Source organism: Stegostoma tigrinum, chromosome 4 (genome assembly GCF_030684315.1).
Source record: "Stegostoma tigrinum isolate sSteTig4 chromosome 4, sSteTig4.hap1, whole genome shotgun sequence".
In the NCBI taxonomy this organism is placed as follows: domain Eukaryota; kingdom Metazoa; phylum Chordata; class Chondrichthyes; order Orectolobiformes; family Stegostomatidae; genus Stegostoma; species Stegostoma tigrinum.
Genome location: NC_081357.1, coordinates 62,423,070 through 62,437,251, shown reverse-complemented (window position 1 = coordinate 62,437,251; position 14,182 = coordinate 62,423,070). Strand labels below are relative to the sequence as shown.

The 14,182-nt window shown below is 41.0% G+C and overlaps 1 protein-coding gene across 2 annotated transcripts in view; it reads left to right on the top strand.

The window, feature by feature from the left end:
- Nucleotides 1-14,182, top strand: part of mcm9 (minichromosome maintenance 9 homologous recombination repair factor) — a 45,446-nt gene that overhangs the window by 8,441 nt on the left and 22,823 nt on the right. The window contains exons 1-5 of one of the 2 annotated variants that reach the window (XM_048531800.1): nucleotides 150-230; nucleotides 3,199-3,269; nucleotides 6,179-6,379; nucleotides 8,737-8,862; nucleotides 11,147-11,266. In XM_048531800.1, the coding sequence (XP_048387757.1) occupies nucleotides 3,248-3,269; nucleotides 6,179-6,379; nucleotides 8,737-8,862; nucleotides 11,147-11,266 (469 nt within the window). In that variant the 5' untranslated portion in view covers nucleotides 150-230; nucleotides 3,199-3,247. Of the gene's footprint in view, nucleotides 1-148; nucleotides 231-3,198; nucleotides 3,270-6,178; nucleotides 6,380-8,736; nucleotides 8,863-11,146; nucleotides 11,267-14,182 lie in introns of those variants that run through there. The other variant, XM_048531799.1, reaches the window with a different exon arrangement.

Here is a 14,182-nt window from a genome sequence, read left to right as displayed (position 1 = left end):
AAAGGAAGGCTAACTAAACATCTAGAAATTCGAATACTGCCTAGATGCTTAGAATGTGAATTAATATCAACAGGAGAATGGATTTATGCATACATGCCAAACACCGATTTGCTTTACCCATTATGTACCTTTCCTGCCTTTATATTAGGTTCAGAGACTGTCTGTGGGAAGCATACCTCGATCTTTGTTGGTTGTCCTTGAAGATGACCTTGTGGACACTTGCAAATCAGGTAAGTGTTACTTAGTAGGCTGCATGCAACTATTACGGGCTAATATATCAAACTGAATAACGAAATCCTAGCATACACCATACCACAAAAAAAAACTTGTCTCCACAGTTATAGCCTAAAAATGTTCCTTGATGTGGGTTTTATCACCAATAGTACCTTAAATAACTATAATGGGTGGGATTGTACAGTAATATTTTATAATTACTTAATACCTTACTTATAGAATTTCTTGCAATTTGGGACCATTTTAATTTTACATATCCCAAAATGGTCTGAAATTCATTGTTTTTACATAGTATCCAAAATTATCAGTACAAACTGGGCCTACTGCATTTCAAAAAATGTGCTTCTAAACAGCACAAGGAATAATGTTAAACATTGTTCAGTGTCAAAGTTGTGAATTGATCTTAAGGTGGAAATGAACAGGAACAGTAGATGATTTATGTTACTATATTTTAAAGAACATGTTTATTATCTGTGATGCTGGTGACAGAAGATTCCTGGCAATGGCATAAGGAGAATCCTTAATAATTTTTAACTACTATTCTGGAATGTTTCACCTGAACAGACATTGGATAATGTCTTGTTCAAAGGGATGAAATTCAACAATTTCACAATACTGCAGTAATGCATTGGAAAATCAGCCTAGTTTAACTACCAAAGACCAGGAGTATAGTTTGAATGAATAATTTTCTGTCTCATGAAGAGAATGCAGGCACTTTTCTTGTACCATTAGACCATAAGATGTAGGAACCGACATTGAATCCACTCCAGAATTCAGTAAGATCATGGCTAATCTGATAATTCTTGGCTTCATTTACCCGCCTTTTCCCATAACCACTGATTCTGTTACGGATTAAAAAATGTTTATCTCAGCCTTGTAATACACTGTTAAAGTACTTATGGACAACTCCTACCAGTGTCTCTCCCCCTTGGTTATTGACTACTGTCACTACTTGGATAGGTGGGTTTTACATCTTCCATTCCAAGACCCCTTCTCACTATTGTGTGAATTCTATCCCATAGAATAAAGCTACCCCACCACCCTTTCCTTCCTGCCTGTCCTTTTGAACAAAAACCCTGAATATTTAGTTCCCAGCTACGATCTCCTTTACAACAGATTCTAAAATTTTAAGTCAGTGTTAATTTGAATGTTTAGATTGTTCAAGGGGTTTTATCAAATGAAAACAAACCGTAGTTTTCTTGAATCAATTTAAATTGTAGCGAGAATTATGGAAATATAGAAACAACAATGGCCTATTGGTCTCTGATTTAGCTCTTTTCAGGTTCGGGCCTTTTTAAACATGCTGCCAATGGGCTTACAGTATCTGGGGAGTCAGGAATTTGTCTGGTTCTCATGCTGAACGGACTTATTTTGTCCTGGGTAGTAGTTTGAGGGTGGACAATTGGAGAACTGTTTTGAGACGGCGAGAAATGAGGGATGAGGAGATGGTTGGAGGGAAGGGGGAGGGGGACAGGCACAGATGGGAAGAGCAAACATGCTATCTCTGATCCACCAGAAAGAGGAAAAGTTGCTTGAAGTGTCTACTCCAGTGACACTCGTGATCTTGTAAAGGCTACTCATTAAGTCACTCAACAATTGGTTAAAAACGGCAGTGCATGAGAACCTGATAAGTATTATCTGGAGTCCTACAATTCTTGTTGGCCCGCAATTATCAGATGTAAGTTAGGTTCAGGCAGGTGGCTTGCTACCCCATTTACAGGGAGATCACATCAAGTGTTAGGATCAGTGTTTGATCAGTCGCAACCTCTCTAACACCCTTACATTCCAGTTTCCAATTTCAGTTGTTGCCTGCAATTTCTTTTTCGGCAAGAAATGCACAGTTGCAAATTGACTGCCTCCCCAATGTTTTGGAAAGTTTTGTTTTGTGTGCAGTACAGGCAGATCATACCATACAAATTGCATAACGATAATAGAACAGAGTGAAAGTACAATGTTATACCTGCAGAGAAGGTACACAAAGAGTGAGATCAGCATTAAATGTAAAATTTGAGAAGTCCCCTCAGAAGTCTAACAACAGCAGAGAAGATGCTGTTCTGCTGGTATATGCGTTTATGCTTTTGTATCTTCTGCCCAACTGAAGAGATCATAACTGGGTGGGAAGGGCCTTTGATTATGTTGGCTGGCTTCCTGAGGCAGCAACAAGTATAGATGGAGTCAATGGAAGGAAGGTTGGCGTGATGGTGTGGTTAAATGTGTTCTAAACATTTATTTCCTGACTATGACTTTGGAACATGGTGTATGTACTTTCCCAATTCTGAATCCCTGTCCTGTTTGTGCTATTTGGAGAACGATGGATGAAAGACAGTTCTCCGACAAAAGTGATGACAAATTTGAAGTGAACAATTCTTCAGCAATGTCTGTGAAACTTTAGAAAACCAGCAAAGTTTTGTCAAATTTAAATTATTTATTGGAGTTCTTTAAAGAAGAAACATGTACTGTAGATAAAGGGGGTCCAGTGGGATGTATTGTTTGTAGATTTCCAGAAGGCATTTGATAATATGCCACATCAAAGGTAATTGCAGAAAAGAAAAGCTCATGGTTTATGGAGGGGCGGGGTGGGGGGGGGGTGGGGAGGGGGGATAATGGGTAACATATTGGCATTGATGGGAGATTGGCTTGCTAGCAGGAAGCAGAGAATAGGAATAATTGGATCTTTTTCAGGCTGGTAGGCTGTCACAATTGATGTGCCACAGGGATCAATGCTGGACTCTCAACTTTTTATCATTCATATAAATCATTTGGATAAAGGGACTGAATATATCGTAGCTAAATTTGCTGATGACACAAAGATGTGTAAGGAAGGGAGTCGTGAAGAGCACATAAGTAATTCACACAGGGATACAGATAGGTTGTGAGTGAGCAAAGATCTAGCAAATGGAGTATAATGTGGGAATGTGTAAAATTGTCCATTTTAGCTGAAAAAGAACTCTTTTATTTAAACAGTGAAAGTTTGCAGAGCTCTGAAATGCGGACAGACCTGGCTGTTTAGTGCATGAATCAGAGGCTAACATGTGGTAAGTAGGAAAGTTAATAGTATGTTACAGTTTATTGCAAGAGGAATTGTATGCAAGAGTAGGGGTGTGTTACTGCTCATCTATACAGGGTACAGGTGAGACACATCTGGATAACTGTGTACAGTACTGGTCAAGGCACTTGCAGAAGGATGTTACTGCATTGGAAGCAGGTCAGAGAAGGTTTAGTTGACTAATACCTGGAATGAGTTGATTGTTTTATGAGGAAAGGCGAGACAGGCCGCTCTTGTATCCTGTGGAGTTTAGAAGAGTTAGAGATAACTTAATTGAAACATAAAAAATCCTGAGGGGGCTTAACAGGATAGACGTTGAAAGGATGTTTCCTCTTGTGAGAGAATCTACAACTGAGGGTCATAATTTAAAAATAAGGGTCTGCCACTTAAAACAGATATACGGAAACATTTTTCCCTCTGAGGGTTGTTAATTTTTGGAATTTCCTTCCTCAAAAGGCTGGGGTTGCAAAATATTCAAATATTTTTAAGATAGAAGTAGATGGATTCTTGATTAGTAAGAGGATGAAAAATTATCTGGATATGTAAAACTTAGAGATGATTTAAAATCAAATCAGTTATAATCTCTTTGAAATACAGAGTATGTTTGAAGGGCTGAGTGGCCTTCCCTTGTTCCCTGTTTGTAAGTTTATAAGACCTAAACAGAAAAGGAGAAAAAATATAGACTAACAATGAAGAGAACAGAATATCAGAAACCCACGTTTCACGGTTTCCCTTGCTTACTTGTTTCATCTGTAAATGTGCACAGTGGATTAACTTTACAGGTAGGCCCTATTTTATGTACTGCATTTTCAAGTCTTGACAACTTTTCAAAATATGATAATATGATAAGATAGTGCATTAGAAATTTGTCTGGTTAACAGGGCTGTACTGTTGATGTGAAGCTTGTTAGGATAATGTCATTGTTCATCTAAATAAGTAGAGAATGAGGAATAATCAACCTGCATGAAGATGTAACTACATTTCCTCAAAAATTGTGCAGTTTATATTCAAACCTTTGAAATCACTTAAGAAGGATATGCATGTGAGAATTTCAAGATTATAATGTCTTTTGAAATGCATGACAGACTGGGCAGTTGGGTTAAAAAGCAAGCAGAAAATGACGGGAGATTTGAGGAAAGCACTAATGGAGAATGGCAATGACTTTTGAACTCCACAAGATCCTGTTTGTCTCTTCTGTTGAATCTATTCATAAATAATAGAGAAGGAGCATCTTTGTAATGTAAAATCTGCAGATAATGCTGAGCTATATGTCTAAGTCACCAGTCTAGTGTGTTGCAAACATTCAAAGTGATTTGAGCCAACTGAAAAGATAGGTTATGCCCTGGAAGACCTACATTGATGAGAGCAGATGTAAGGCACTGAATGTTGGAATAAAAAGCATGAAATATGTACATAAGTATGCAAATAGTTTTGCTAACTTGTGAACGTAATATGCAAACATATTGTTGCCTATGTTAGCTCCTGCACCATACAGACACTTAACTTTCTTCTCCATCTAAAATTTAACATATGAGTATGAGGTCAGTTAATTAGTTTTGGATTCGTTTTGGATTCGTTTTGTATTCATTCAGGGGATAAGGGCATTCTGGCTTGGTCAACTAGTCCAGCCCTAACTGCATAGAGGGCAAGATTCTTGCTGTGGGTCTGGTATCACATATAGATCAGACCAAGTAAGGATGACAGATTCCTTCCCTAAAGGACATTAGTGTGAGCTTGATTCAGAGAAAGAGAGAGAGAGAGATGCAGGTTGTCAGAGAGGGCAATTCACCTTCAAAATGGTCCCAATATCTCAGAATTCTAAAGCCCTCTCTCCAACCCAATTCAATCATCTGGACTAACCTCTTATTTCTAAGATTTTGGGGTAGATTTGTAGCTTGGGTTGTGGGTGTTGAGGTTGGTTGGCTCGCTGAGCTGGTTGGTTGTTCTGCAGATGTTTCGTTACCATGCTTGGTAGCATCCTCGGTGCAGCCTCAGTGATCACACCCTACATCAGAAACACACCAGAACTAGCCACAAGACTGCTACAACCGCTGGGTAACAGGGTGGCACACAAGGCCACGTCAACCCTATGACAACTGCTCACCCGAACTAAAGACCCACACCCCGCCATGGACTGGACCACTGTTTTCTATAAGATCCCCTGCAGAAATTGTGAAAAACACTACATCGGACAAACAGGAAGGAGAGTATCAACAAGAGTACATGAACACCACTTGGCTACAAAAAGACGCGACCAATATTCACTCATCTCAATCCACGTGGACAAAGAGAACCACCAATTCGACTGGGACAACAACAAAATCCTGGGACAGGCTAGGCAGAGATAGGCACGGGAATTACTAGAAGTGTGGCACTTCATGAAAAAAGCCATTAATAAACACACAGAGCTCAACCCCATGTACGCTGCACTACGAAGAAAAACCATAAGTGAGGCAATCCAGCTGAACGGACCCCACAGTTTAAAAACCAGGTGGGAAAACACACCAATGCTTCATCAAAGGCTGCACTGAGGATGTTACCCAGCGTGGTAACGAAACGCCTCCGGAACAACAAACCAGCTCAGTAAGCCAACCAACCTCAACACCCACAACACGAGCTACAAATCTACTCCAAAACCTTAGAAATAAAAGGTTAGTCCAGATGAATGAGGGATTGGGCAGGAGAGAGAGCTTTAGGTTTCTGAGATAGCCTCTTATTTCTTTACTCAGTAGATTGCTTTAGGTAAATGCTATATGATGGGTTAAATAGCCTATTTCCACTTTAGGGGCTATTAACTGCAGAATTTAAAATGGTTTGTTCACTTTTCTGTCTCAGGAAATAACCAGCAGCCAAATGCTGAGAAGTAATGCTTGTTATTTTTTGTTTCTTTTAACTTAGGTGATGATATTACAGTTTACGGTGTGGTTATGCAGAGGTGGAAACCTCTCAGTCAGGGCTCCCGTTGTGACCTAGAACTTGTCCTGAAAGCCAATAATCTTGAGGTGAACAATGAACAGCCAACTGGAGTTATTATTGATGAAGATGTCCAGAAAGAATTCGAAAACTTTTGGAAGAATTATAAAGATGACCCTCTAGCAGGTACAGTGAGTGTTTTTATATATGGAATTATTTAACTTGGATTAGTACTTTCTCTAAGTCTTCCAAAGCATAGTGATACAATTCTTTTACATGGAGAGTTCTCCAAGCTTTAACTAAATTATGTAAAGTTGCACAGTGATTGACCTAGTATTGTCTAAGAGATCTTTAGGCAGTTAACATGGAAATGTCCCTAAAGAAGTTGATTTTTGAAGAAAAAGGAAATTTTGTCAGAAGCTTGAAAGGGAAAAAAATGCCACTGTATTACACAAAGAAATTGTCTCAGTGAATCATTGATGCAATGGGTTGGCTGAAGTATTTAAATAATTAAAACGAACTCGTAGTGATTGGAACTGATTCAAGCAGGTCAACAGTTCATAGCCTTACTTCTTAGTCATAGAGTCATACAGCACACGAACAGACCCTTTGCTCCAAACAGTCCATGCCGACCGTAATTCCGAACGCAAATCGTCCCACCTGCCTGTGCTTGGCCCACATCCTTAGAAATATTTACATTCGCATACTTACCTAAATGCCTTTTAAATGTTGTAACTATATCAGCATCTACCACTTACTCTGGAAGTTCATTGCATACACTGACAACCCTACACATTTTTTAAAAAACTGCCCTTCATGCCTTTTTGAAATCTTTCTCCTCTGTCCTTAAAAATATGCCCCCTACTCTCCAAATGCCCCCACCCCAGAGAAAAGACACCTGCCATTCACCTTATCTAAACCCCTCATTGTTTTATAAACCTCCATAAGGTCACGTCTCTACTTACCTACTTTGGAAAACTCATCCGTTCCTAGAATTACGAAACCTCTGCGGTCCTCCAGCTTTGGCGGCTTGTGCGTCCCACATTTTGCCAACAGGTACAGCATTGCACCTGAACATTTGCACAGTGCCGGCCAATTGCCAGCTTAGCTTTGCAAGACAGGTCCCTGATTCACTGGATTGAAAACACATAACAAAACTACAAGATAGCACCTTGCCTTTCTGAATGTTTCCAACACCACACCAGGCTTACATTTTAATCTCAAACTCTTTCTTGAATGAATGACAAGTTTCTGTATCTTTTTGACCCACCCTGAAATAGTTGAGGCTCCTCCAGATTCTCCATAGAAACTTGAAAACGGGACATCAACACTTGAATGAGTTGCCAGGCTGTGTGGGGTGATGTTTGTGTATTTGGGAAGTGCACCAACAAAAAGGTGTGAATGTCTTCAGTTTGTGGGGTGACAATTGTCCCAACAGGGGCTACAGGATTTCACATAAGCAAGTGGTCTTTTTCTTTTGCGGGCCTGCGTTAGTAAGGAATGCTTTGCTAGCTGTTAGCCAATGATGTATTCCTTTGGGGAGGCTATTTTCACTGCAGAACTTCAGGAGGTGCAAAAATTATTTTTAATTGACCAGTTGGGACATCTTATGGAATCTGGGTGGCCTATTAGGCACAACCACTGTGCCACAAGAGTCTATTAAAGAATCAGAGAAAGATACCGATGAGTTTTGAATTCAGAATCTCCTGCTTACAGGGAAGTCCTTGAACTTGCTAAACCACAATGCCACATTAGTCTGGGGCTCTGGGTTACTAGGTCAGTGATGTTGCCACAGTGCCACCACCTCAGCAGAGCCAGTGTGGATATTTTAAATCATCCTGTTCAGACATTTTATTATACACAAACAGAAGTTGCTGGAAAGGTTTAGCAGGTCTGGCAGTGTCTGTGGAGAGAAATCACAGTTAATGTTTTGGGTCAAGTGACCCTTCCTCAGAACTGCCTAAATCCCTCACTTGAGAACAAAGCTCATGATTTGTAGCTCTTGTGTGAGGAGTTATCAAGCAGTGAATTAATACTTCCTGACCTCGCTCATCTCTGTCATTGAATACAGTGCTCAGTTTCTTTGTGTATTAATAGCAAGTCTACATTGTAAATCAAATACATAAAGAATATTTTATTAGATGGAGTCTTGTATCTTTAAAATTGAACAAGTTATATTGATATTGTTCCTATTACCACCTACACATCACTGTTACAAGTGGTATTAGCATTTTAAAGGGAATATGAATTTTAAAGTTAAGCATTATTTTATTGTATTACTGTGCTATCAGGAATGTGGCGTATGCATTCCATGAAAAGCTGAAAAATAAATGGTCCAAGATGGAAGAGTTGCTTGAAACCAGGGTTCAGCCTTTATTTAAGGAGTAGAACTAAGTTGTCGTTTCATCTAAAGCTGGCAATGAGAGAGATTTTCTTTAGGAGAATTTGTGTTTTTATGCAGACACAAATAGTGTCTTATTTGGTGCTAAATAATGGCATGTGCTGCTTTCTTATTAGAAGCTTTTCTTATTTTAATTTTCAAGGAAGAAATGAAATTCTGGCCAGCCTTTGCCCCCAGGTATTCGGAATGTACGTGGTTAAACTAGCTGTTGCCATGGTGTTGGCAGGTGGAGTGCAAAGAACTGATGGAGCAGGCACAAAGGTTAGAGGTCAGTATTACAGTAGTAGATGTGAAATATTAATTATTAATTAATTTAGTTCCTTTTAATTACTCTGCAGTACTATTTTCCCACACACCTTGACTTTTTTATAAAAATAATTTCCATTTTTTTTTTCTTTTTAATCGGATAAGTTTCAAGGCAGCACTTCCACAAAATTAGAAGTAAATTCTGACTGAGGAATGTCTTTCGATTTGTTCAGAACATCGCAATCTCCCTGTCTCTTATTTCTTGAATAATACATGGATTTTCCTTCTGCGCATTGATCACATAGTTAAATGTCATTTCCTAATTTAAGGCCACGATTCTCCTTTTATTTAAAATGTGGGGGCAAACATGTTAGGTGGTGATTGACAAGTCACCCCTACCACTAAGTTTACTCAATCCATCACATTTCAGTCTGCTCACTAAGAGCTGACAGGAAACCCAGAGGTGAATTTCTTGGCCTATTGCAAGTCTCAATACTAGGATGTAAGTTTGCCAGAGACTGTCAGCCAACTGGAGGCCAACAAAATCAGTATCCAAAAGAAATAAAGGCCTACTCCTTATGGGCTGTGAGAAGGCAAGTCATTTAAAACTCTTCACGGGGTTGGAATTGTACAGGAGGGGATTTCATGGGGTTCTGAGGTAAGGCAGTTGGTTGATTTTCAGATATTACCCCTCTACTGCTCAACCCATTCATGCCTGCACTTGCTCCGGATTGCAACAATTGTGGATGCCCAATTCAGGCAGGCAAGTCATTCAGTGTTTTCCAAGATTAACACCTTTTGTTTCTAAACTGAAACAGGAATTGCTGGAAAATCTCAGCAGGTCTGGCAGCATCTGTGGAGAGAAATCAGAATGAACATTTCAGGTCCAGATCCCCTCCTTCAGAACTATTTATTTCTCCTGGGAAAGCAGCTAGCTGGGAGGTGGTATGTTGAGGCCCATAAGTGGACATTAATTGACCATTTGGGGCTTAATTGGTGATGCCTCATGAAGGTCACCCATGAACCTTCTCACCCAGAACTTAGTGATGTGTCGCGAAATGGGAGAGTATGTTACTAAGGACAGCATGGCCCATTTCTTCCTTTTTTTGTCATCTCTGTTGTACTTTCAGTAAGAGGAAATTTCTGCTCTTGGTCATAATGTTGCCAGTCACCATTTGGAATTTCAATGACAATGTCACTGCTGTTGCAGCTTGATTTAGAGTAATAATCTGGATTTACTTTGGTATCATAAGATGTTACAGTACACTTGTGGGATCACTACTTGGCCTCTCTCTTTCTGGGATTAAAAAAAACTCTCTCCTTTGTCCCATATACAATTCGACTTTGATCAAATGATACCAAATCCAAACATGTTTCCTTTCAATAGAAGTGCCAAACAAAGCAAACGTCGCCTCTTTTTTAAAAAAAATCAATATCATTAGCCTGATCATCATCTACTGGATATGAGTGAAATTCATTTATTTCATCAAGCTTTGCCGCTTCATATGATCCTTCCATAATAAGTTGCATGGCACCATTCAGTTGAAATGCTTTACCTCTGGCAGTCACTCGTCCATCCCACCCCCAAGCATTATACCATATAGTAGCAGCCCACCTGCAGCTGAATGAATTAGTTGATAATTGGCCATAGCAATTGACTGACCAGGTTAGCCAAGTTTCACAAAACCTACATGGAAATAAACAAAATCCTCTAAATTGGAAATAACATTTTTGTTAAAAGGTAATGAAAATAGTCCACACAATCAGTTATGAAGAAACCCTCAGGTTTTATCAAATAAATGGAGTTACCGGTCAATCTTAAAATTCAGGCCAATAGTAATGAAAAAAAGACTTTTTGCAAAAGCAAATCAGTTACCTAGTGCAATCTGCAATAGCTGTCCAGCTTGGGGAAGTTAAATCATTCAGTCGAATGAAATGTAATACTCTGAACCACCTACAGTGGTACAAAATATATTATTACAAACTCTTGTGACTTTCATTCTTGTATTTCCCCGTAAAGATTAATTTGGGAATATGTGGTGAATCAGGCATTTCAGAAAGGAGTGCTGTGTGCTCACACTGCTCCTTGGAAAATCACAGACGTGTTAACATCTGATTCCTCGATGTGTTCCCACTGTTGTTCACTTCGGAACATTTTGATTACAACCTCACCTCAGAAATACTGTACTTGACTAGACTCTTTTGCCTGCCAATGAGTGATGTATGTTCATTTTGCTGGGACAGTTTGATTGAGTCTAATTAATAAAGGAGTATGCATTTATTGATATACATTCTTTGTTTTGAAGGAGAACCCCATCTTTTACTGGTAGGAGATCCTGGAACAGGAAAATCTCAATTTCTTAAATATGCAGCAAAAATTGTGCCCCGTTCGGTGCTGACTGCAGGAATTGGATCTACTAGTGCTGGCAAGTAAAATATTTAAATGCTTGCAATATTTAAATGTTGCACAATAAAATCTTGTAACACAATGTATTTTCCATTTAAGATGAAATACGGAACATCCGATAGTCTTGATTATCTTTACAGTATTTGAAATCTCCTTTTAAGTAATTGTATTTTGACCTGACAATTGTGATTTACTGTGTAGTATAAAGAAAATGAGGCTTTTAATCATACAAAGGTTATGAACTAATGTACTTGTATAATGGCATATTTTTGTAAAGGAGGCACCGGGATCGGTGGAGAAAAGTACGTATGTACAGAAAAGTGCTGATATAGAGAATTACGCAAACAGAAACCTTTTTTTGTCATTGGTCAGTGTCACGATGATGATTTTATAAAAATAATGAACAGTTAATTTTTCAAATTCCATCAACCGATTTTAATATCTGGAACTTTTGTAGACTAAAATGGTTTTGAAAATGAAACATCACTAACTCAAAACAGCCAAGGCAAATGACTGACCACACAGGTTAACCAAGCTTCACAAAACCAACTAAGTCATTTGAATGGAAATTAACTTTTTTGTCAAGATAGTGAAACTAGTCCACCCGGTCAGGTAAAAAGAAACCCTCTGTTTTTATCTAATAAGTGGAGCTTTAGGTCATAAATCTTAGAATTCAATCCAATAATCATGAACAAAATCAGAGATAATGGGAACTGCAGATGCTGGAGATTCCAAGATAATAAAATGTGAGGCTGGATGAACACAGCAGGCCAAGCAGCATCTCAAGAGCAGAAAAGCTGACGTTTCGGGCCTAGACCCTTCATCAGAGAGGGGGATGGGGGGAGGGAACTGGAATAAATAGGGAGAGAGGGGGAGGCGGACCGAAGATGGAGAGTAAAGAAGATAGGTGGAGAGAGTGTAGGTGGGGAGGTAGGGAGGGGATAGGTCAGTCCAGGGAAGACGGACAGGTCAAGGAGGTGGGATGAGGTTAGTAGGTAGCTGGGGGAGTGGCTTGGGGTGGGAGGAAGGGATGGGTGAGAGGAAGAACCGGTTAGGGAGGCAGAGACAGGTTGGACTGGTTTTGGGATGCACTGGGTGGGGGGGAAGAGCTGGGCTGGTTGTGTGGTGCAGTGGGGGGAGGGGATGAACTGGGCTGGTTTAGGGATGCAGTGGGGGAAGGGGAGATTTTGAAACTGGTGAAGTCCACATTGATACCATATGACTGCAGGGTTCCCAGGCGGAATATGAGTTGCTGTTCCTGCAACCTTCGGGTGGCATCATTGTGGCAGTGCAGGAGGCCCATGATGGACATGTCATCAAGAGAATGGGAGGGGGAGTGGAAATGGTTTGTGACTGGGAGGTGCAGTTGTTTGTTGCGAACTGAGCGGAGGTGTTCTGCAAAGCGGTCCCCAAGCCTCCGCTTGGTTTCCCCAATGTAGAGGAAGCCGCACCGGGTACAGTGGATGCAGTATATCACATTGGCAGATGTGCAGGTGAACCCCTGCTTAATGTGGAATGTCATCTTGGGGCCTGGGATAGGGGTGAGGGAGGAGGTGTGGGGGCAAGTGTAGTATTTCCTGCGGTTGCAGGGGAAGGTGCCGGGTGTGGTGGGGTTGGAGGGCAGTGTACACCCCATCCCAGGCCCCAAGATGACATTCCACATTAAGCAGGGGTTCACCTGCACATCTGCCAATGTGATATACTTGGGAGGAGGTGTGGGGGCAAGTGTAGCATTTCCTGCGGTTGCAGGGGAAGGTGCCGGGTGTGGTGGGGTTGGAGGGCAGTGTACACCCCATCCCAGGCCCCAAGATGACATTCCACATTAAGCAGGGGTTCACCTGCACATCTGCCAATGTGATATACTGCATCCACTGTACCTGGTGCGGCTTCCTCTACATTGGGGAAACCAAGCGGAGGCTTGGGGACCGCTTTGCAGAACACCTCCGCTCAGTTCGCAACAAACAACTGCACCTCCCAGTCACAAACCATTTCCACTCCCCCTCCCATTCTCTTGATGACATGTCCATCATGGGCCTCCTGCACTGCCACAATGATGCCACCCGAAGGTTGCAGGAACAGCAACTCATATTCCGCCTGGGAACCCTGCAGTCATATGGTATCAATGTGGACTTCACCAGTTTCAAAATCTCCCCTTCCCCCACTGCATCCCTAAACCAGCCCAGTTCATCCCCTCCCCCCACTGCACCACACAACCAGCCCAGCTCTTCCCCCCCACCCAGTGCATCCCAAAACCAGTCCAACCTGTCTCTGCCTCCCTAACCGGTTCTTCCTCTCACCCATCCCTTCCTCCCACCCCAAGCCGCACCCCCAGCTACCTACTAACCTCATCCCACCTCCTTGACCTGTCCGTCTTCCCTGGACTGACCTATCCCCTCCCTACCTCCCCACCTACACTCTCTCCACCTATCTTCTTTACTCTCCATCTTCGGTCCGCCTCCCCCTCTCTCCCTATTTATTCCAGTTCCCTCCCCCTATCCCCCTCTCTGATGAAGGGTCTAGGCCCGAAACGTCAGCTTTTGTGCTCCTGAAATGCTGCTTGGCCTGCTGTGTTCATCCAGCCTCACATTTTATTATCATGAACAAAATGATGACTTCTTTCTTTTGCAAAAGCCCTTTTTCTTAGTGCAATCTGCAGCTGGTGTCCTGCTTGGGAAGTTAGATCATTAAGTCAAATATAATGAGACTGGAGAGAATTAACAGCTCAGTCATCACTTAAAAGTAGAATTCTGTCCAAAAGCCAGGAAAACAGAAATTACAAAGCAGTTGGCAAAATTTCAAGAGGTGTAAATTGAAGACATGGCAACAGATAATTTAAAACCAGAAGAGTGGAAATTGGAAGTAATTCAAAGAAATGGGAAGGGAAGAAAGTGAGACAAGAATAATAAAATGAAAGAGGCATGAGCAAGAATGAAGA